Source organism: Vicugna pacos, chromosome 17, assembly GCF_048564905.1.
Source record: "Vicugna pacos chromosome 17, VicPac4, whole genome shotgun sequence".
NCBI classification, from domain to species: Eukaryota; Metazoa; Chordata; class Mammalia; order Artiodactyla; family Camelidae; genus Vicugna; species Vicugna pacos.
Window position 1 is genome coordinate 50,786,734 of NC_133003.1, and position 24,440 is coordinate 50,811,173.

General features: G+C 45.9%; 1 protein-coding gene and 1 long non-coding RNA gene across 10 annotated transcripts in view; one reads left to right on the top strand and one right to left on the bottom strand.

Annotated features, from left to right (window-relative positions):
* The window catches only part of VGLL4 (vestigial like family member 4), a 141,645-nt gene that overhangs the window by 51,681 nt on the left and 65,524 nt on the right, over nucleotides 1-24,440 (bottom strand). The window contains exon 1 of one of the 8 annotated variants that reach the window (XM_072941862.1): nucleotides 20,327-20,698. The exons of the other annotated variants lie outside the window; for them this stretch is intronic. Coding sequence (XP_072797963.1) covers nucleotides 20,327-20,408 — 82 coding nt within the window. The 5' untranslated portion in view covers nucleotides 20,409-20,698. Of the gene's footprint in view, nucleotides 1-20,326; nucleotides 20,699-24,440 lie in introns of those variants that run through there. 8 annotated transcript variants of the gene reach the window in all.
* Nucleotides 384-22,048, top strand: LOC140686823 (uncharacterized). Of its 2 annotated transcripts, XR_012060796.1 has the most exons (4): nucleotides 384-590; nucleotides 7,653-7,736; nucleotides 20,681-20,827; nucleotides 21,787-22,048. It is a non-coding gene; the product is annotated as an uncharacterized lncRNA (long non-coding RNA). The 2 variants fall into 2 exon arrangements; XR_012060797.1 differs by lacking the exon at nucleotides 20,681-20,827.

Consider the following 24,440-nt stretch of genomic DNA (forward strand, 5'->3'; position numbering starts at 1 on the left):
GGGATCCCGGGAGGAGTGAGGCCAGGCCTGCGTGAGCCTCTCACTGGAAGGAGAAACGCAAGTTCAGACGTCTTCCACCTGCGTGTGCAGGGGAGTAGGTAACCCCGAAATTTCAAGCGGCGTATATGGGGTCCACACGTGCAGAAAATGAAAGTCAAAAAATTTCCTGAGGTTCAAGGATGGCGGACGAAGCTGGGATCTCTGAAGCAGTGAACAATTATATTTAAACAGCTTTTCCTTATGCCCTTAGGTGTCATGAAAGAAACCTTAATTCAGAGAGATCGTGGACCCAGCAGCAAGTCCCACCCCCCCAGGAGTTCAGCGCAGGACACTTGGTGCTGAGGCAGGCCCCGCCCCCGCCACGCCCCCCACAGGCCCGAGGCTTCCCGGCCTCAAGCAGGGAAATCCGGCCCATTTATGACCCCACAACAGTCCCCTCATCTCAGCCCACCCGTCCCTCCACCCACACCCGGCAGCCGGGCAGACACAGGCTCCTCCGGGGAAGAAAAGATCTTACATTGTAAGTGGCCCTTAGGTCATTTAGACTAATCTCCTTCCTAAAACAGACTCCCTGGAATGACTATTAAGAGGTGAGTGTGCACCCCTTCCTCACCCTCTTTAACAATCGCATCTGTGCAGTTGTGGCCACACCGCAGACTTCTCAGGGAATTTACAGGGTTTTCCCTCTGTAGTTTGTTGTCAGTAATGGAAATGCATGTTAGTGCCGAGGAAGAATAATCAGGACAATGGGTAACATTTAGGCGCGTTGACGAGGGCCCAAGAGGTACTCCAAAGCTTTTAAGCACATTAATTTCCTTTCCTTTCTAATCACCAATGGAGTTGGTACGAGTACTAGTCTTATTTTACGGAGGAGAAAATGGAAGCAAGTAGCTTAGCAACTGGACAAGGTCACAGGCCTTTGGAGAGGCTTAATGGAGCCGGGGGTGCTCCAGCTGGGTCTTGAAGGATGAGCAGGAGTTTGCCAGTGGGTGCACGGTGGAGGGAAACAGCATGGCACCCAAGCTGCTGGAGTGTTCAGGGCATGGTGACAGTACAGTAGGAGACAAGGCACAGAAAAGCAAGCCTCAGCGACAGTGGTGTTGGGGGCAGCACGGGCTTTGGCCATCCAAAAGCTTTAGCACCTCCAAGGCCTCCTCAAATCAATTAGCGTAAGTGAAAACTTACTTGCAGGCAGGCTCCAACCAAGTCCTCCCCCTGCCCTTGCCCTGCCCACTTCCATCAGATGGCCACCATGGAGCTGCCCCTAGGGATGGAAGTCCTAGAGCAGCCTCTCTCCAGGGCCACCCTGCCATGTCACACACACACACTGGTCTCTGCTGGAAAGCAACACGCTCACAGGACACATGGCCAGCTGGGCACCTGTGCTGTTGACTGCCGCACCTAGAACCCCACCCCCTCCTCTGCACACCCCCAGGCTCCACACACACACAATTAATCCTCTGTAAAGACTCTGAATTTACAACAGGCATGACACCAATTTGTTTTTTATAAGCTAGCTAGTCCCAAAAATAAAGAAAACACGACCCTAGACCATCAGCTGCTACAGAAGAGCTGTCTGGTGTTCGATGAGGACGGTCCCTGGGCACCGGACACAGAGCCCGGCACTCAGTCATCCACTGAATGGGCTACATGTGCCGTTACTGACATTATTAGTGATGTGCTAGTAACACCTGGCAGAGTGTTTTCATGTCAGCAAATGCACACACAAAGAACTCTGCTAAGAATCAAAGGAATGGAGTGACAGTAACAAAATTCTCCACTTCAAATCTCCAAATTTTACAAGAGTTTACTGAGATACAATTCATAGCCCATATAATTCACCCACGTAAAGTGCCCCGCTTGGTGTGTTCTGGTGCCTTCACAGGGTTGTGCAGCAGTCACCAGTCTCATAGTTCATCCTCCAAAAAGAAACGCACCCCGCTCGGCAGGCACTCCCCACGCTGCCCCCCATCCCAGCACCCAGCCCCCACCAACCTACTTCCTGTCTGTAGATGAGCCTGTTCTGAGCATTTCATAGAAACGGAGTCACGTGCGTAGTCTGCTGTGTCAGACTGCGCTTGCTCAGCATCGTGCCCTCAGAGTCCATCCGTGCTGTAATGTGTGTCAGAACGTGCGTGTTTACTGCCAAGTGTCTCCCGTGGTGCGGGACACACCACACTGTATTTATCACTCGTCAGGTGATGGACATTTGGGTTGACTCTGCTTTCTGGCCACTATAAACAATGCTGCCGTGGATGTTTGTGGACAGATTTTTGTGAGGCTGTGCTTTCAGTTCTCTCAGGTATAAACCTAGGAATCGAACTGCAGGGTCAAACAGCAACTCTGGTTTAACTTTCTGAGGAGCTGCCAAACCCTCCCAAAGAAGCCTGCGCCGGTTTACATTCCTGCCAGCAACGCAGGAGTGTTCCAGTTTCTCCAGATCCTCACCAGCACTTGTAACTGTCTTTTCCTCTGTAGCCATTTAAGTGAGTATGAAGCTGTACTTCACTGCAGCTTTAATTTGCAATGTCCTTAGTGCGAGTGATGCCGGCACCCTTTAAGGGGCCTACTGGCCATCTGTCTGTCTTCTCTGGATAAGAATCTGTTCAAATCCTTTACTCTTTTTTAAATCGGGTTTCCCGTCGTTGCACTGTTGAGGTGTAAGAGATCTTTGTATTTTCTAGATATGCGTCCCCTGTCAGGTATTTGATTTCTGAATTTTTGGGTCCTCCCATTCTTTTTATTCAAGTCTACTTTAAATATGGCCTCTGCTTTATCTATGGCCTTTAGGCAATGGAATAAAAATCTGACCCTTACTTGTGCCTCTTCTACAAGGTGAAGTTTACTACCAGTGCTCTTCTCAAAGCCATTATCTTCCCACCCTGTTTCCTGGCCGGACTGTGCAGAACAAGGCCCCAGCCGCTGCTAAATACCCACCACATACACCCAGGGAGCAAACCCCTAAATAGCAAATGACAATGGGGCACACCACAGGCCCTCTGGCATTTCAGAAATTCAATCCATTTCCCAAAACTTTATTTTAATGGTTGTATAAAATAAAGAAATAGAATGTCATACCAGTAATAGATTTAAGAACCTAAATGTGTTCTGCCAACCTAGTTTCTGTAAAACCATGCTGACGATAATTGTTAAAACTGTTCCCCATGCTAGGAAGCTTCTAAATTGTTTCAGCCTTGACACAAGGTCAGTGGGAATTAGACTAATGAAGAAATAAAGCAACACTGGAACATCTTCATTCAGGGTCTACAGACTCTTAACTTCCAGCAAATTAAATGGATGAGCGGTTTGCAACCACTAAGTTTCTATTCCATTATTAGTTCTCCAGGCTTCTTGTTCTCTCTGTGCCATTAACCTTTAGGGTCCAGCTCTTTGTCAATCTCACTTCAACCATGCTGCTGAGGGATTACGAAATCAGTAATTCTGCAGCACCTCGTGGCACAAACCCAGCCAAATCAGAGAGACAGATGTGCGCTCCTGTGACTGGGAGGTTTCCATCTGTTGCACTGAGAACGGAGGCCTGAAAGCCGCATGCATTTCCTTTCTGACACTCATTCAGGGATGTTCAGGCTTTGAGGCACTCGGCATTTCAGCAAATCACTTAAACGGCTAATGTTTCAACCTTTCTTGCCAAAGGTGGATGGACTGTCACTGAAGATTCTCACATCCGACCTATTATGAATCCCAAAGGTGGCCGAAAGCCATGATAATCCGAGATGAGAAAGTGACATCTCCTCCTCCTCATCCAAATCCTTGCCTCCAGGTCAACCTGCACGCAATCAGGGTCCCTCAGCAGGACAGCAGATCGCCTGCGGGGATGCGGCCCAGGCACTGGACACTTGCTGGAAGGAATAAAAGAAAGAATGGAAGCAGCAGCAGCAGCAAAGGATCTGAGCTGAGTAAAGCGTTAAGAACAGGTGTTACACACCGAAGAGAAATTACGTCCTTTATCCCAGGGTTTTCCGTAAGTTGCTGGTGCTGAATATTTCTATGACAAACCAGGTGAAACTGGCTTTGTGTGACAAATGTATTCCTGAAAAGTTGGGAGTCAGTCACTTTTGGTCAAGTCTGATCATGACCTACTAAGCGCTCACTGAAAGCCGAAGTGGCTTTCACTTCATTCATCGACCGTGGAAATTGCCCTTACTGTCTCTCATCCAGGGGCTCCGAGTCACTTAGTGCAATGTTTTTCAAAGTGTGGTCCCTGGACCACCTATATCAGAACCACCTGAGATGCTACTTAAAATGCACATCCCGGGGCAGGGTGTAGCTCAGTGGTAGAGTGCGTGCTTAGCATGCACAAGGTCCTGGGTTCTGTCCGCAGGACTGCCATTAAAAAATAAAGAAAGAAACCTAATCACCTCCCTCCAAAATAAAGAAAAAAATTTTTTTAATTTAAAAACTAAATAAAATAAAACACATATTCTGAGGCCTGAGCCCAGCCCCAGTGAAAAGGCCATCGAGGGACCCTAACCCCTGTCATTTAAGCGTGATCCCTGGACGGTTCCACGCACACTAGCAGGGGTCTTTCCTTGTGCCTCTTCCACTTTCAAAACTGATCAACACTATGATGGATCAGACATTTCCAACTGCCTAAGCGGTGCTTTGACTGTGATGTGGTTGGTTCTGGGGAGAACAGATCAGTCTGAGCATCTCAGTGCTCAGGCGTCCGGTCAGGAAATGCCCGCACAGCCCGGGGTTCAGAGAGCAAGGTCGAGGCCAGCCCAGTCCCCTCCAGCCGACAGTAATGTGTCAAACAGCTAAAGACCACCTTCAGGAGACCCTGTTTTCAGACAGTAACGTACTTCTCTAATTATTTTCAATGTTCACCTCTTCAGAGGTCAGAAATGTAGTTAGGGGGCCCTCACTGGTACCTCGGTTTCCCCACAACGAACATGGGGACACCACCTGCTGCATTATGTTCCCTACGATGCACGTACTGCCACAGGCTTCCCACATGTCTTCTGCGTAACAACGCAACTCCTTACCCCAGAAGCTTTGAATCCGCCCATCAGATAGTCAATAACAGCTTCGCAGATGGAGTCTGTGACTACCGACCAGCAAATTTCTCCAAGTCTAGAAAAATGAGTGGGGAGAGAAAGAGGGCAAAGAGGAACCTGTACTTGAACAGCTGGAAGGGCAGACACCAGTGTCAGTGTGCTGAGCAGGAAGCTGCCGGCACCCTCCCAGGCCTTCCTGGGGACAGGAGCGAGCCACACAGCCCCGGGGTCGCTCTCTGAGATGCCCAGCAGGCAAGCTGAGGACGGAGTTAAGAGGAGCCCAGGGTGCGAGGTGTCAGGAGGGGGATCAAAACATCCTTGATGGATCTGCCTTTTAAGACATGTCCTCTCATTCTGGGAACAGTCATAAAATAAGAAGAAAATAATAAAATAATTTACAAAGAATTGCCTGCTAACTTCTGAAGGTTCCTGTCTCCAAAAATTCAGAAGTGCCAGAGGCATTTTCTTTTGTCCCAGACTGTTGTCCAAATGCTCCTTCATCAGACAGCGAGGACTCATCCAGGACAGCATATTTCTCTTCTCCTACAAAGAGGCCTCCTAAGGACTGCTAGCATCCTGCATCCATCTCATCCGACCCGGGACAAGCGAGAACAAAACCACAGATCATGCAGCTTATAGTCCATTATGTTTAGGCTGAACGGCACTTTCAAAGACTTCAGACCAAATCTCAAAGACCTTCCTTCTAACTATCTATCTGTCTGTCATCTATCTATCTATACATATTTTAAATTTATTATATAATAGAAATTTTCTAAATATAGATATAAATCAATAGATATCCATGTAAAAATCTAAAACAGAAAATCAGTTTCCCTGCCACACACACCACGTGCACGCACACACACAGGTGTGCACAGGTAAACCACATCTAAAGTGCCAATTGGGAGCAAGGAATCTACCACCTTCCTCCACAGCCATCGCTCCGAGTGACATCTGAGTGAGCAAACCTGAAGAGTAAGAAAAAGGCAGAGACTGTCGGTCTACCTGTGAGCAGAAATGATCACTCAGATACTGAAAATAAACCATGCAATTGCTCCACGGGCTTATGCCGTAGGATTGGGACCATGACATTCTGCTGGGGTTCGAGTGCAGATCAGCAGACAACGCGGCACGTGTTTCTCCTGCATTCTCATAGCTGAAGACGACATCACAGGCCGTGTAACCACTCAGCCCCACCTTTATCCAGGAATTACTAACTGCTTCTTTAACAATGGTATCTTTTGGGTAAATAAAACGTGGGCTATCCATACGAGGGACTAGTATTCAACCACAAAAAGGAACCCAGCGCTGATACCTGCTGCATGAGTGAGCCTCTCAGTGCACAAAGCCAGTCACAAAAGACCACAGAGTGTATGACTCCATCTATAAGAAACGTCCAGAAGAGGCAAATCTATGGAGACAGAGAGTGAACCAGCGGCTCCCAGGGCCTGGGGGGGAGGGGGCGAGTGAGTGGGACTGCCAGTGGGTACGAGATTTCTTTCGAGGGTGATGAAAATGTTCTCAACCTAGATCGCGGTGACGGCTGTACGTCTCTGTGAATGTCCTGAAAACCACTGAATTGTACACTTTAAATGGGTGAATTTTACGGAATGTAAAGCATATCTTAGTAAAGTAGTTAGAAATACGAGATTTGGAAGAAAACAAAACTATCATCTTTAAAAAGCTATCGCAGACGAGCCGACATTGCGGACAGTAACCAGGGCACTCATCTTCCCAAGGTCCCCAGGGAGCCCCGGGCCTTACAAGACTCAGGCAAGCAACTGTCACGACAGGCGGCAATGTAACCGAGGTGGGGTGAATCAGAAGGGAAATTTTCTAAACCCAAAGAAATAAACTGTGCAAACACACACCCCCCACCACAAAATAACGCGCATCCCCGTGGGGGATGTATGGGTCCCACAGTCACCACTGTCTCCCTCTCCTCTTGTTACTTAAAAGATAAGCCCTGGGAAGGGCAGGGACTTGATTTCCTTTATTGCTCGTGACACAAAGGCAGTAATAAGGGTTTTCAGGTGTCATGAATACTCCCTGAGCCATGTGCTGGAACGCCACTGCGGTCGCCAGGAGCAGTGAGGCCCCCTTCTCTTGTGGGAGTGGGGGGTTCATTCTACAGAAAACCCCTCACAGACAAACCAGGCAGCGCTCAGATCTGCCTTGAAGTGAGCGGAGGAACGGGCGTCGGATCGCCACAAACAGCCCGTGCCCTGTGCAGCACGGAAACGAGTGAGCGAAGCTAAACAGAACACAGGGAAAGGCGGAGAGATGGTCAGTCTACCCAGTCCAGCGCCAAATCGGCCCCGCCCTCTCGGGTGAGGGCTCTGTGACCTCAGGTCACCACACACCCCCTTGGTTACACTGCCGCCTGCCGTGGTTGCAAAGGACGAAATATGCTACTAGCAGAGGGAAACACAAGAGAGGTAGACTCTACCTTGTGTATGTACACACACACACACACACACACACACATCAGTAAAGTTGAATTTTTAAATCTTTTGGGAGGCATGCAAATGAGAGTGTCATTTTCAAGGTAGTCTGTTTCTGGAATGACTTGAACCTACTTATTCCAAAGAAAACTGCCCCTGATTAAAATTTATTTTCGAACTCCACTTGCAGAACTGTTTTTAGAATGACATGGGGAAAACCAGCTCATCATCCTCTAGGCACACGGAACGTGCACGGAACGGTGCCTGGCAGCTGGTAAGTCTATGTGTGTCTAATGTATGTATTTAATTACTGGCTACTGTTTCAAATATTTAAAAGAATGCCTCTCAGACCATGAAGGCAACTTCTAAAACACCAACAAGGTTCTGGGAATGAGAGCATCACCGTGTTAGGTTAAGTGTGTAATTTTCCAAGGTAACTATTTTGAAGACAAGCTTCAAAGCCTTACTTGTTTAGATACGTAAGCTGCTACATCTGTTTGCTTTCAATGTCACACTTTATTTACATGAAAGATAGCAAAATACAAGGTGATACAACTGCCAAATGAATATTAGAGAAATTCAAAAGAGAAAGATATAAACATCGCCACGCATTGGGAGAGGACAAGGCACCTCGCCAGGAGCGGAGGGTTTAACAGGTTACAGGACAATTCCTGCCCATAAAGAGTCTCAGGTAAAGTTTTATAAAGGGAGGCTGAAGGACACACAGAATTCCTGTTTCTGGAAAGGAGCAGGAAGGGCATTCCAAATTGGGGGATGAAGGCAGGGCGGATTCAAAGACCCTAAAGAGGGAATGGCGGAACAACCAGGAGATAAATCAACCTGGAGCTGAGAGCTTAATCCCTGAGCTCTAGCAGGCCAGTGGGTGGATGAATCACCACCAGGCTAGAACCAAAGCAAGGCAACACTGCGCTAAAGGAAAGTGTTCCCAAAAAAGAGTCCTCAGTGCCACGCTGGTGTCTGGCCACTTCTCTCAATCTGGCTGCGTGCTGGTTTCCATGGCTTTGGATTTACCCACTTGGAAAAACAACCCCTCCTTTGGACAATACCAAAATCACTACCTCTGCCCTGAAATTAGACAACAAACATACATATTCCAGCCTCTAACTTAGGACGTTCAACTCATCAAAAGGACAGAATACGTCTTTAGGCACACGGTACCAACGAGCAGCGTCACGGTCGGTCTGCCGATAAGTAATGGACTTTAAGTTAAAAATGAAAAATGCCTCGATACTGTCCATAAACCCCAGCAGGGCTAAAATTTAAGGCTGGCAACACCGCAGGGTTCCTGGGGCCCTTATTCTCTGCCAGTGGGGAGCAGAAGCTGGTACAACCACTTTGGAAAACAGTTAGACAAGTTTCTAAAAAAAAAGTTAAGCAGTCAGTGACCCAGCAAGTCCACGCCTAAGTATTTACGCCTAAGTATTTACCCAAGAGAAAGGAACACACTTGTCCACAAAAAGGCTTCTGTGAAAATATTTGGAGGCTGCACCACAAAGTAAATACACCAAACACCACTAAACTATACCCTAAAAATGGTTAAAATAATCCATTTTATGTTAAATATATATACATTTTACCACAATAAAAAAAATGTTTGGAGCATCTATATTCGTAATAGTTAAAACCTGGAAATAAGGCAAACGTCCAAAAAAAAAAAAAAAAGCAAACGTCCATCAACCTTAGAAAAGAGAAGCAAATTAATCGCACAATAGACTACAGCAGAGCCATCCCAAAGGGCAAAGGCTGATCTGGGCAACAACGGGGATGAATCTCAGAAACATTATGTCAAGCACGGAAAGTTGGAATCAAATGATTCTATTTATATGAAACCCAAGAGCTGGCCAAACGAACTGATGACCATCCAAGTCAAAACCGTGGTCACCTTCGGGGGATGAGTACACGCAGAGAAGCATGAAGGAACCTTGTGTGGTGATGCAAATGCTATCTGTCTCGATCTGGGTGGTGGTTACGAAAGGTATAAACACGGGGGAAAAAAATTCATGAAGCCATGCCCTTAAGATTTCACCATAATTAATTATGTCTCGATACAAATAAAAGAAAGGAAGGAAAAAGAAAACCAAACGGGTGAGATATTCCAGTCCATTATCCACATTAAGCCCAAGGTTTTCATTTTTTAATTTTATTTATCATTGTATTATTTAATTATTTCATTTGGGGGTGATTAGTTTTATTTATTTTTTTTAGAGGAGGTACTGAGGATTGAACCCAGTACCTCACGCACGCTAGGCGTGCGCTCTACCACTTGAGCTGTACACTCCCTTCAAGGTTTACACTTTGTCTAGCCCTCACCAAACACTCTGTTACCACAAAACAGGAGCTCACAACAGAAATTCCCCCAGGGCTGTTGCAGGATCTGCCCCAGTCAGGGCAACGTCTTTCAAGGTCCAACTAGAACAGTTTAAGAAAAACATCCAACTCATCCATTGGTTTCCTAGGCCTTTTTTTTTAATTCACTTAACTTTTAAATTCTAAATATATAATTACTCCTATTGGGACCCAAATGAACTATCTGACTCTTTTTTAAAGTTGGTAACACTGCAGTAAATGCTCGTCCCCAGTACAACACCCAGGTGTAAAGGAGGGAGGCGTCCTGACTCTGCCTGCAGCTAATAAACCAAGTAAAAGCTTCCGCGCTTCCAAAATGCCAAAGGAAATTTTTTCTTAAGTTTCCTCAATATACTTTTAAGTCCTTCACAAGACAGTGAGAGAAATAAATCATCCACCCCAAGCTGGGAAATGAAAGCAGTCACTCTTTGAGACTGGATAAAGCTGCTGTAAAAGGCAAGTCGGCTACGAGACATCAACCTGTAATCACAGCGCTTTTCGTCATCTGTAATTATTTTCTTTCTTTATTCACATGCTCCTTGCTTGTCTCCCCTGCTCGAATGTGAGCTCCCAAAAGCCAGGGACCCGGCTATTTTGCTGACAGCTACATCCCCAGTACATCAAACAGTGCCTGGCATGTGATGGGAATTAAATATTTTCCCATAAGTGATCAGCTCACTTACTAGACCGAAGTCAAGTAGTTAGAAAACAGGATGAGTAGGGGCAGTGATTTCCAACCACCCAGCCCCCTCCAAGTGTTTCTCACAGGCTCGGAGCCTTACACAGGTCCCTCCCCAGCCCTGGCCCCTTCCTGTCCCTCCTTTTCCCTGCTCTCTGTCCTTCCTCTAAGAATAAAATTCTAGGAGTTAACAAACTGACTTGTGTGACCAACTAAGCACCCTGGGTTAATCACACAATTTCAGTTCTTTTGTTTTTTGTTTGTTTGTTTTTTTAGGTTTTTTTAGGGGTGGGGAGTAATTAGGTTTATTTATTTTTAGAGTAGGTATGGGGATTGAAGCCAGGACCTCATGCATGCGAGGCGTGCGCTCTACCACTTGAGGTATACCCTCCCCACAATCACACAATTTCAATGTTTCTTTATCTTTAATGAAAAGACAGAGGAGTAGATTCACATAGAAGCAGACACCCCAGTGCTTGGTGCTAAGCACAGAGATGAAGGGCCAAGTCCTCCCCTGCCTGGAGCTTGCAGTCAGGCCGACAGATGAGGAGGGAGCTCAGGGAGAGAAGTTCCCGCACGGAAGCACGCAGGGCCTGCCGCGAAAGCACAAACAAGGCACCTAGTCCTGACAGGGGAGGGGCGAGAAGGGAACTTTCCAGAAGAAGCCTCTGCCTGTGAGGGACTAACAGGAGCCGCAAGGAGGAGCAGGTGGCATTTCAGAAGGAGGCAGTGCGGTGCATCTGGACCACAGGTGTGAGACGAGGACGGGGGTGATGGAGGGCGAGGCTGGAGGGGTAAATGAGGAAGGACACTCTGGCCGTGTTGTGGACGGGACGCAGGGGCCGGTCGTGTGGTTAATTCAGCCATAACGAGGAAGACCAGTGGAGACCTCCTACGGGAAGAGCTCCTAGCACCTCTCACTCTGCCCTTTGCTCTGAGGTGACCATTCTTGCCCAAAGCTTCACTTTTCTCTGTTCCAAATTAGTATCTCCTGCAGTGGCCACTTGGCTGAGCTCTAGACCCATGTATCAACTTCCTTTTATTTTAATTGTTTTATTTACTTGGGGGGGTGATTGTTTATTTTTAGAGGGGGTACGAGGGATGGAACCCAGGACTCTGTGCATGCTAAGCATGCACTCTACCACTTGAGCTATACCCTCCCCCCTCAACTTGCTAATATCTCTCTTCTTTGAAATGCCAAAGATCCTTCAAACTCAACCTACCTGAAACTAAACTCATGATCTCAGCCCAGAACCAGACTTGGCCCCGTGTTTCCTATCTCTGCAAACGGCAGCACTATCCATCCACTTGGACAAGCTGGAAACTTGGGGGCGGTGGGGGGGGGAGACCCTCATGTCCTCTCTGTCCTCTCCCTCGTCCCCTGCTTCCATCCACAACTACGTCCTGTCAGTCTTCTCTCCAGCTGTCCCTGAGACCTCCTCACTTCTCCCCTCCTCCACGACCACCACAACTCGGGTTACCACCACCTCCTGCCTAAACCACTGCAGGTTCCCGTCCCTCCTGTTCCTCCCATTTCCGTATTTTCTTCCAGTATGTCCTCAAGCTGAAAACAAATGTCTCTCAGTTGGCCTTCCCCCACCACCGGGAGCCTCTAAAGCCCCTCCTGACACCTTTCACGAGCCCCTTGTTCATGAGCCCCTTGTTCATGACCGGGTTGGGGCTTGGTAAGTGCAGGGGCCAAGGGATGTAAGAATTCTAAGAATTTGGGAGGAGTCAGCACCCAATGGCATAAAGAGACTCAGCTGAGGTAAGGACTAAAAAGCGCCCGTGGAATGTGCCGCAAAGATGTCACTTAGTGACCTTGTCCGGGACTGTTTCAGTGGAGTCGTGGGAACAGAAACCCAACGAAAGTGGACTGAGGACAGGGTGGACGGAAGGTAAGCAGAGTCACACTGACCCTCTTCTTCCAGCAACCTGGATGGCAAGGACAAGAAAGTCTAAACGCTAAAGGGGAACACAAGATTCAGGGATGGGTTAGTTTCTGTTTTAAAGTTGGGAGGCCCTTGTGCGTACGCACATGATGAAGAGCGAGACTCAGGAGAGGAGGAAGGGGCAACCAGAAAAGAAGAGATCACTGATGAGTCCCTGAGACCAGAAGGGCTGGAACTTGTGATCAGAAGAAGAATTAACTTTTCATTGAGCCTCAGGGAAGAGAAAGGAGGATGGACCTGGACTGTGAAGAGTTTGCACGAGGGAAAGCCAGGGAGATGTGGTGGTTCCTCTACTGTCTCCTTCAACGGCACACAAGGATTCTCCAAACTCTGTAAGAAGGCTCTCTCCCACTCTCTCTTTGTTGGACAAAATATAAAGCCAAGCGCAGTATACGGTAAGCACGTGTGTGTATTATACATACATGATGTGGCATGTTGCCTATGGGACACCAGGAGCAATGTCTGACGTCTGCTGTCAGCCCTGGAACCCGACGCCCCCTCCCTCCTCCCCTACCAGTACCAGCCATCTCTTACTGATATGGAAAAGGGCTCCACCAGCACCTCCAAAACCTGATGGTAACTATTCCCAATTGTGAATTCCGCAGGGCGGTGCTAGAAAGCATTACACAGCTTTTATACCAAGAATGACTACTATTTTCCATCCCCTTTTACCCTCCACTCGATAGAACTTCAAGCCTGGTACAGCTGCTATTACATATGCCTTTAAAAAGCTACCCAAATCACTCTCCTGGGTGATTGTAAGCTTGGCAAAGAGGTCAGGGCTTTTCAGCAGGGAAATAAAGCAAGGGTTCCCTGCAGGGTCAGCCAACCGTTTATCAGTTGCTCATCGGAAAAACAACAGCTTAAAAGAGCACGCAGAGTAAGAATGGGAGAACGTGGGTACCCGAAAAAGCTGCTGACACTGAAATGAAGTTTTAAATGAATCCCTTGTCACTGTAATAGGGCTGCCACATAATGGAAGATGTGTTTGTTTTCCAAGGAGGTGGGGGGAACGTCCAGAAATTTGCAGTCATCACTCCCTCAACTGTTATCAGGGAAGAAGCGCAGGCCCGGTCCAGCTGGATGTGGGGCAGTGTAAACACTCTGCTAAATTGCTTGGCAGGACGCATCTGCATCGAGCCATTACATTCTGGAATGCACTCCATTCAAATCAAATCATTAGCCAAGAAGATTTAACAGGCAACTCTTTTCATGCAAAACAGATACAAAATAAAAATCCAGGGCGACACATAAGGACCATCCTTTTTCATTCATGATTTTAGAAGGTGCGGAATGCAGACTCCTGTCTCAGGACTTCACTGCTCTCTGAGCCGTCTCTGGGACGACACAGAGCAGTGTTTGAACACTGGAACAATGTAAGCCTTTTCTGTATATCTAAAAGTCCCTGGATTAACATCCACAGAAACCTGGCACGGCCACAAAGTTGACTTGTAACAAGTCTCAGCCTTTAAGCAAATTGCTTATTAATGCAGAACTAAAGTTTCTGTTCAGAACCTCATTAAGCTATGTATCTCCAGAAGGGTCCCCCGCTCTGCACACTCCAAATTTCTCTAACAAACAATTTTCCATTGCAGCATGGGTCGTGGAGGGTTGTAACAGGTAGTAAAGATTGTGAACAAAATAGAGACTGAAAAAAAAAAAAAACTCAGGCTGAAGTGTCACCAGGTCCATTAGCTGTGGAGCAGCAGGCGAATGAGAAGGCAGGCTGGACTTTCGCATATATTCCAAAGCAACTCCCCCCGCCCACCCGCCCACCCCGAGCAGCAGGCTTCCTATGGAAAAGCCAACCTCTTAGGACACGTCCACTACTTAAAAAGACCTCACAAACAAGACACTAAAGACTTACAGGAGAATCCCAATATATCGAGCTCAAAAAAATAAATATATATTTACATATCTCTCCCTGGCAAAACTAAGCTAATTTGTTTAGAATGGCACACACAGATGGGAAAGGTATAAAGAAAAGCAAGTTACAACTGTGATGACCTCTTGAGGTTGGGAGGAATTCCGACTGGGAGAGAATACTTGAAGAAAGCGATGTACTATTTCTTGACCTGGTGATGATGATTACAAGGTTGTTTGCTTTTTTTTTTAAACTATAAACTACACATATGATTTATGCACTTTTATGTGTATCTGGTATGTTTCATAATAGAAAATATTAAGAGACAGAGACACACAAACACACAGACAGATACAAAGTGCAACCCCAAGGACTAATAACACATTCCTTCGCAGAGCAGAGGCATTCCACAGATGTCTAAGAGGATGGACAGTGGGTGACAGAAAGACTGTACTGAGTTTTCTCTGATCACTTACTAAATCTATTTCAGTTTGTTATGTTAACAGACTACTTTGCAAACAGATGGGCGAAATGTTAAGAGATCAGAAAGATCATACAAATAGCAACAAATTGCAGACAACTTTAAGAATGGATTTTCTATTTTATTTAGGGTAAATAAACATTCTTTCAACTTGTAGTGATTCACACTGCTAGGATTAAAGCATACCCTGTATTCAATATACTCTGAAATTAGAACAAGCTACAGAAAAGAAAGAAAGAAAGAAAGAAAGAAAGAAAAGGAAAGAAGGAAGGAAGGAAGGAAAGAAAGAAAAGAAGGAAGGAAGAAGGGAAAAGGCAAGATAAGAAAGCAAATGGATGGAAATGTTCCCTTAGAACTTAGGGGAACAGGTAACATTCAAGAAGACAGAGAGGGAAAGGGCGCTCCCAGAGAATAAAATCATTCTCAGTCTCTGCTTTTCAAATTAAGTGGCTGAAGTTTTTTTTTGGGGGGGGGGGCTGATAAATGAGTTCATTACGAAATAAAAGAGGGAAAGAGACTTATCTGTAAGACCAACGGGCAGTGCTAAGCAAGGCAAGAGCGCAGGACGCACAGGGATAGCACTAAATCTAAACAGCTCCAGAAGAAACATTAAGATACATGGAGATAAAACAGATACAGCCAGAAAAATCCCTGGTAAGACTGGTTTTACATCTCTGTGCACATGCACAAGCGCTAGATCTGGATCTAACTTCTTCACAACAAAGCCTGGTTTTCCGGAACATCCTCACAATGAGGCAGGACCGCGTGCTCTCGACGGGTCTTGAATCTTCTCACACACAGAGGGGGCATTTCTTTGCCTCTTATGGCATGTTTTTTTCTTCCCAGTGACAAACACCAGAGGAATAGAAGGTCACCCAGACAATAGGGAAGGGAAGGAGGAAGGAAGAGAAATCCGCTTTCCAAAACAAAGCCATGTGCGGGTGAAATAATCCTTCCAGAAGAGGGCAGAGGAACAAGGGAGGGGAGCTGCAAGGAAGGAGGGGATCATCACGCCTTCCCCTCACAAACTGCAATTAGAAGAAAGACAAGCTGGCCGGGGCTCTGGCGGGAGAGCTCTCGGGCTCACCTGGGCACGTTTTCTAGACCAAGCTCTTCCCAGTCTCTCGTGTCCCCTCCCCTCCCCCTAGTTCAACCTTTCTCCCCCCTCACCCCCTCTCCCCGCCTCCTCTCCCCCTCACTCCTGACCTCCTCCGACAAGTTGAAAGCTAACGTGAACTGAATTTCCACAGCAAAATAGTCGTAGGTGCTCCACCTCGGAATACACCCTGGCCTAGGAGCTGCTCAGTGGACACTCAGAGGCTGGGGAGAACGGAGCTGGTACAGAAGGGCTCTGCTCTGGGCCCTCTTCCCCGTAACAGTCCCCGACGCCCTGAAGTTTCCTGATGCCTCTGAGCTCATTAGACAAAGAACGATGAAACCAGGACTCCATCAAACTGCTGGGGGCGGAACCGGCAGAAAACAAGAAATTCCCCGCCCAGCCCTGCTCCCATCCCAAGCAGGGTCTCATTCACACTCCATGAGCCCTGTTGTGGACATTTTCCTTTCAATTCCAGAAAATTAGCTTAAATGTAGCCTGGGATGGAGCAAGTGATAATCATCTCCTGAAACAACGACCCACGCTAGAAGTCGAGGCGCTTAGAACACACTTCTCTCAAGCTTTCAGAAGATCACAATATGCAATCTATTCTTACTTTCTCCCAATATAAATCACACCGTCAAATTAAAAGGGGGAGAATTCTTCTACCGAATTACACACTAATGGCTCTTAACCCATAATTGAAGTATCACTAACAGCAGCTTAAAGCCACAGCCAACCATGAGCACATTTATTAGGACCTAAGTTTTCAGCACCAAGTAATTATGTAAACATAATCACCACCATCTTGGGAGGGACCAGTGGTCTCACCAGCTCCCTGCTCCCCTGGGACGACTCTTGATGAACTGGCATCTCCACAAGGCCTCCTTCTCTGCACAGTCAGGAAAAAACAGGAAGCCAAGCTAAGTGCCAGAGCAGCAAGGACAACGAACTCCAACGAGGCGAGTCACCTAGAGTTCTCGGGAGCATCTTCCCTGAACAGCACGACAGTTTGGGAACCTGGGCCAGCAACTGGTTTCAGAGCAATGATGCATCCAGGTAGGGTCAACTGCGCATCATAATCCAAGATGCCGCCCCTGTGCTGTGGGCGGTGACGGTCCCCAGGACAGAGCATGGTCCCTGACATCAAGGAAGTGATCACTGATTAAGGAGACAAGACATGAAATAATTCTGAAGAGGTGGTATTGCACAGAAGAATCAGAACCGTCGAAGGCACTGACTGGGTTCTCGCCTCAATTCAGTTCTCTTACAAACTTTCTGAATGAACTTGGGCCTCAGTTTCCTTGGCAAAACAAGACAAATGTATTAGCTGCATCTGAGGCCCTGCATAGGTCTGCAATAATGAGGTGATTAGAGAGTGCAAGACAGCATATAATTAAGGGCAAAATTATACAGTAGCGACCGCAACTGCCAAGGGAGAGACTTCGCTGATCTTGGAGACAGCCACTTCCTGAGGGCCACCCCGGGCACTGTGCCAGGACTCAGGGGTGCAGCGGGCACAGAGCAAACCCTGCTCTCACCAGGCTTCCAGTCTACTGGTTAGAGCTGCAGTCTCAGGAGTTCAGAGGGAAGAAAGGAAGGCGGGGAGGGGGTGGCCTCTGCCCTTTCCATGGAGAGAGGCAAAACTGAGATTCTGGTGGGTATCATCTGAACATTCGGCTGGGAGGGTGATGAAGCCCTGGGTTACTGCTGAGGACTGCAGCGATAAAGCAGAGGGTTTTGGAAAGACTCGTGAAGTAGAGGCGGAGATCTGCTAATTGGCTCATCACCACGCAGGTGGGAAGGTGTTGTCCAGAAGTCGGCCAAACACAGATTCTTCCTGCCCTTCGATGATCTTCTTTGCCTATCTCATCAAGCCCCCGCCCAAATCCACTATTTGTGGTTACTTTTTTTTTTCCTTAGTTCTCTTCTTAATTATGCTTGTAGGTTTCTATATGGAAAGTCAGGTGCCACAGAGCAGTCACCAGGCAGAGACTCCATATCTAAGCCATGCAGAGCTCACCCTAAATGTGGGATTTTAGGAAGACCTTGTATGCTAAGAGATAATTTGCTTAAAAAAAAAAAAGACCTATTTGTAAGTTGCTAGAGCAGTTGAGGAAAGACAGTGCAGACACGTGGTTTATTTTGTGGAACAGAGCTCTAACACAGCTGAGGGAAACAGCCTAACTTACCTAGAGGACAATGAGCCTTCAACATCTTGCAGTTTAAAACTGAAAATTCAGAAAATTAATTTGTCCCTTACTCTTGAGAGACGTGAAACGTGCCTGTGCTCTACATGAAATCAAATGCTGCCCACCACCTGAGCATTCCATTTTACAAACACCTGCCCTGCAGCGCTGGTGAGCAGACAGGTTTAATGCGAGTATTCTCAAAGCGCTGGATCTTAAAAGAACAATAACTGCTCCAACTTCTCTTGCCAAAACAAAAACAAAAACCAAAAAACAAAAGCCATCTAAGATCTACGCCCATCTTCCAAACACCCTTTGGAGTTCAGCAGATGTGTGCAGTGTTTACACTGAGAAAACCACTGGGACATAAACAACCCGCTATAAACACCACTCAGGTTTTGCTGTGCTTTTCTTCATTTCCTCTGTATTTATTTCGGTGTTAAAATAATGTTAACTTTCATAATAAGGAAAACACCACCAGATGTTTCAGTCAAACAGACAACAGACAGCACATCATCCCACACATCTACTCAACTTTCAGAATCAAAGTTTCTTCCCCTCAAGTGAGGAGGGAGCATCGAAGACCACTCTCCCGTGCGGCACCCACTGCACAAGAACACACATTCCACCAGCTTCCCCTTGCCACCTGCAGACGTGAAAAATTAACGTGGTATCAATTTCCTAACAGTCCCTATATTCCTCTTTTAGACTCATCACTGTTTTGTGTGGTTCTGAAAATATCCTATTACTCGATAACATAGACAATCCAAGAGAAATTGCCTCTAAATGTTAAGTTCTTGTTTACTGAAAAAAAAATTTTTTTAAATTGCAGGATGTTCATTTCACAGGGAACAAGCCCAGTCACTTGCAGCTTAGACCATTTTAAAGAAGCCTGCCTTTTAAATGAGTGACTTCAGACACACAATGATACTTAGAACAGCAGATTCAAAGAAAGCAATTCACCAAAATTCTCATTCCTAGAACAAGCAGGGTTAAAAAAAAAAAAACCAACTTTAACTATGAGATTCTTATCCAGAGAGTTACATAAAAAACAACATGAATGAGACTTTTTTTTTCCTTGAAGGGGAAAGGGTAAGTTTTCAACTGCTTCGGCAACAGGCCTAAAGTTTTCACACGAAAAACACAAGCAGATCGGCTCACCCTCCCAAGTTTCTTCGGCGTTTTCTTTTCGAGAGGAATGTTCAGTTCACTACAGGAAAAAACATGGAGACTTCTCCTGCCGAATCAGAAAGGAGATGTCCCCCCGATTTGTTCGTGGCCACCACAAAAAACACTTTCCCCGCCAAGCGGAACTCCCCCAGAGCTCTGGCCGCTCAAACTCGGACCATTACTGCTTTTTCAAAACGCACGTAGATAACGTTCCAACAGATTCAGAACTCGCCTTTTCTCTTCTTACTACTGACAGAGACGGCCTGAAATACTACAGGGCAGTGGGGAAATACCTCATGGTTTAGTAGGAGGTAATAAACAATAAGAATTCAGAGCCTTTTTTTTTAAATTTAGCTTTCTGTTGGTGCATTGTGCAATCACTTCCTAGGGGGACCTGAGTGTGGAGGGAACATCCTTCAATGTCAGAACTCTCTCTCAGAGCTGCACAGGAAATGGGAAATCAGACAAAGGGCCAGTCTGTGCTCTGTGACATGGGTGCCCTTCCAGTCCCTCAGACTGAAAAGAAAAATTCCTCATTGTTTGGGACAATCGCTCCCGAAAACAAAAACTCACTGTAACTTTCTGTTCCCCTCTACATGAAAACCCAAAGCGCCTGTTGGCTGTAGGAACACAACAGGAATACTGTATGTGGACGGTGTATGTTCAAAGCAAGTATCCAAAGGAAAAAAAAAAAACCCGACATGTTGAACTTTTTCCTTGGGTCTTAGAAGATTTTTCCTCTAAAGAAAACACCAACAGAAATCAAAAAATAATTTTAAAAGAGTGAAATTTTTGAATAGTTAGTATGTGGCAAGCGTAAAGCAAAACTTTTAACAATGTAGATTTCATCGCCTTCCCCCATCCCAGCCCCCAGCCCTCTTCACTGTAACCCCTGAAGTTTAAGACACAACAAACTTGGCACCAAAAACAGTATGTAAGAACCGCTGGACTTTGAAAGCTCCCTAAAGAACCAAGAAAGAGAACAAAATGCACAGAGCCAACCAGAACCAGAAAGGAGGAGTGGCCTTGACCAAAGCAAGAGTAGTTTCTAGAAGGGACCGTCTACCTTCATAGCACAGAATGCCGATATTGTTGTTCATCTTGTCCAAGTACTGGTAGTTCAACAGGTCCATCTTCATAAATAGCATTTATTGGGCGAGCACAGAAAACCAGCTCTTTGCTTTCGCCCCAAAAGCGTACGTTTCAAAAATCAGTTATGGCTGAGTAGCTCCAGGCTCTTCTCTTAAACTTCACAAAGACGGAGGCCCAGCCTCGGATGATCCAAACAAAGTAAGTAAAAGTTTAAAAAAAAAAAAAAAGACGCACAAAAAAAGTCGAACTTGCAGAAAATCCTCCAAGGGTTTGTGGGTAGCGGGTTTACGTACTGGATCCTCAATCAAGCGTTTAAAAATCGTTTCAGAAGTCTTTATGGGTCTTTCTTCGACATGAGAAAGGAGCAAGAAAGAAAAACACGAAGCACATTTCCTAGGACAAAGCGGCGCTCGCGTCCCTCGCGTCCCTCGCAGCCCGCTGCAAGTTAACTGCGCTGACACGCCGACTATGCCTGGTATGACTCGTATGTAAACGAGCTTCCCCTTCCCCGGGAGGGGGCCGGCGCATGCTCGCTCGGCCCGCAGCGCTCCAAATGTCAGGGATATTTTCTGCACCAGATCAGTCCCTAAACGCATTAAGTGTTTGAAAGAAAAAGAGGAGGTGGAGAGTCTGCGGGGAGGGGCCGGGGCAGAGCCGCTCTTGACAGGAAGCAGCCCTGCCGCTGCAAAACCGTAGGCGGAGAAAGAAAACCCAGGAAGTTGCTTTTTCAGGAGCTGAGCGAAAAAGTACAACAAAATCCATCATGGAGGCAAACTTCCGTGGAATTTAATTTTGCTGTAGCTTCACTTTGGGGTTTCAGAAATTCAAAGCGTTCTGCTGTGGTTCTTTCTTTTCTTTTCTTTCTTCTTTTTTTAAAATCTGTTTTTGTTTTTCTGGGGGTGGGAGGGGAGAGTTCCTTAGGTTTATTTATGTATTTTAAATTTTTTTTTTTTTTAGTGGAGGTACTGGGGATTGAACCCAGGACTTTGTGCATGCTAAGCACGCACTCTACCACTGAGCTACACCCTCCCCGTTCTTCTTTTCTTTCTTTCTTTTCTTTTAAAAGTGTTTTATAACATCCATTTACACTTAAACTGCATATTTAAAATTTTGATGTCCTGTTACCTATAACTTCTCCCATAACAACTCACATAAACAGGGCAGGGGTGGTATCACCTTTTTACAGCAGTGGAAACTGAGGCTCAGAGGGATTAAATAATGGTCTATGGCTCCCAAAATAGTTGGCAGAACTACTTTTACAGTGTTTTACTTCCTAATATTATAACCTTCTAAAAAATAGGGAGAGGAAGAGAGAAGAAGGCTGGGGGTGGGGGTAGAGGGAGGAGTTTAAGCAAGTGAGACTGAATATCCAAAACTGAAAGCCTGCTTGAAATGACGGGCAGGGGGATAAAATTATTTCTGTTCTGCACACAGGAAAGCGGTTCCATCTGTGTATTAGAGGCCAGCAGACTAGCATGCTGAGATGTCATCCCTTACTGGAAAGACCTGGGGCTTCAACGTCACCTCTCCAATATCTTGCTCCAGTATGTGCCCACAGGCTGTGGACTGAATGAGTAAATCACTGAATAGTCAGTCTTCAGCACATGAAGAACACGCCAGCGAAATAATGGGCAAAACAATTTCATCTTTGCAGATGGCGGCTAGCTTTTGGCACCATAAACAGATTAATAATTTACCACAGGTAGTGTTTCTCCACTGATATTATTGTACGCTATTTGGAGATTTAGAAAATATCAAGGGTTTGCTGTACTGTAGACCAAGACTTGAAATTTTAATACTCAAAAAGAAAGAACTGAATAGATAATTTCAAGGGATTATATGTTAAAAGAGTAGCAACAGTTGCAGTCTGTGTAGCAGGCATGTTCACAGCAAGTTGTGTTAATCAAATCTTATTTGGAGATAAATCCAACACCCAATATCACTGCTGCAACAGGAGAAACTGGGATGGCAGCAGGTAGAGCAGGGAACAGGAAAGTCGGGACTTCACAAGCGTTAACCTACACGGCTATTTACCAGCGATAGACTACGCACTGTAGGTACTGAATGGGCTACACTGAAAGGCGTATATATACCATCAGTTGTAATTAAAATACTTAATGAAACTTGGTGGGGAGGGCTTGAAGAAAATTCTTAAGGCATTAATACACACATCTAATATATATTATTGTACTTAATATCTTCAGGTACAGATTCAAATTCAGCTGACAGTTTCAGTTCAAATTCAACTATACAGATGGTTACGGAGAACAATTACTGTGCTACCATCTTTGACATAAATTCTCAATCAGAAAACGTTACAAGTCATCAGTGTACCCCATATAGGAGAAAGTTAGTTGCACCTGAGAATTGGTGTGAGGCTTTTAAGAAATCCTGACGCTGAGGCTGCACCCCAAAATAATCTGGGGGGCGGGGCCCAGCGTGGGGACCCATTTTAAAGAGTCCCAGGTCTTTCTAACGTGCCGCCACGGCTGAGAACCACTGTTTTTAATCTCAGGGGAAAAAATTACCTGCCTGCAGATACTTCGTTTATTTTGAGAAGGAAAGCCTGCTCTTAAAGTACAGTGATTTAAGCAGATTCAAACAGCCCAGCTGTAAAGATATGAGTGAAATATTCAGTAGCTTCCCTTTAATGACTCAGGAGCACCCACAATGTGGTCCTCAATCTCTGAGCAGCAAGCATCTGTGTGGACAGTCCCGCAGGTAGACCTGCACCTGTGTTTGGAATGACCTGTGCTAAAACCCGCAGCCCTAACCACATCCTTCCCACTGATCTTGAATGCTAGTGGAGTGCTACTGAGAGACATGGCAAAGGAGAGTGAACCTTTAGGGACTTATAGCAATGTCACAGAATCCCATGCCAGCCTGAACCTGGCCTCCCACATCTCCCACCTACACCTCAAGCCCTGTGAACCACTCAGTTACTCTTTAAAACCACATTATAGCACATCTCCTGTGCTCTCTTCATGAAAAGCTTTTCCACCCTATCAGCAAACACCCATTCTTCCCTCAAGACTTGGCACATGCCTCCTCTGTCCTGTGGGACCCCCGCCCTTCCATCTGTGCATCCCTGCTCTGGGCTCTCACTTCCTGGACACGTGCTCCTGTCCTAACTGGCCTCGCCTGTAAGGGCAGGGCTGTGCCTTCTGCACCTCTGCAGGGTCGGTCTGGTAGAAGCCTGGCAGCTGGCAGGCCATTAATAAATACTTTCTGAATGACATGTGTCAGGTTAAATCATCTCAAAGGCAGATTCTCCATCTCCCCCGCCTGCTCCCAGCACACACTGGATTAGCTAACCTTGACGTTTCTCAAACTGGATTCTGCCAACATCTCCTGGGGACCACGGGTCCTCATATTTGAGGAACACTCACCTAGATTCTCACCAGGCTTCAAGTTAGTCAACACACTCACTAAAAAAACCCAAGTACTGAAAAATGTCAGTGCTTCTCAAGTTCATTCACAGGCTAACAGTCGTAAAGTACCAACAGGACATTTCTCTGCCTTTTGAGATGGCCTGCACTCTGTCTGTGGAGTATGTATCTCCCTAAATAAATCTAACTTCACTGTAAAAAAAAATTTTTTTTAAATACCAACAGAAATGTTCTTAAAGAAACTGGAAAGATGGTTCTAAATTTTATCCACAAAAAAAGAAGAAAAAAATCAAGTAGAAAGATTTTTTTTAAGGATGAAGAAATTTGATCTACCAGCTATTTAAAACATAAAATGAACAACATTTTGGGGGGTGGAGCTGGGCACAGAATAAGAAACACTAAACAGATAATGTCAAAGAGTTTTTTACTGTAAAAACTTTAAAAACTGTAAGAAAATGTTCGGACTTCCTAACTTGGAACAGGGAACCATCTTCTAAGCTTGGGGAAAAAAATATTAAATCAAAGAAAGAAATCAGAGGAAACTACTGAAGAATTTAACTGAATATACAAATTTTATGTTTCTGTATGTTTGAAAACACCAAAGCCAAGTAGAGAGGCAAAACATGAAACAGAAAAATGTATCTGTAACATGTATTATGGAGAATGAAGGATAAAGGTTCTTGGTATATAAGGGACATT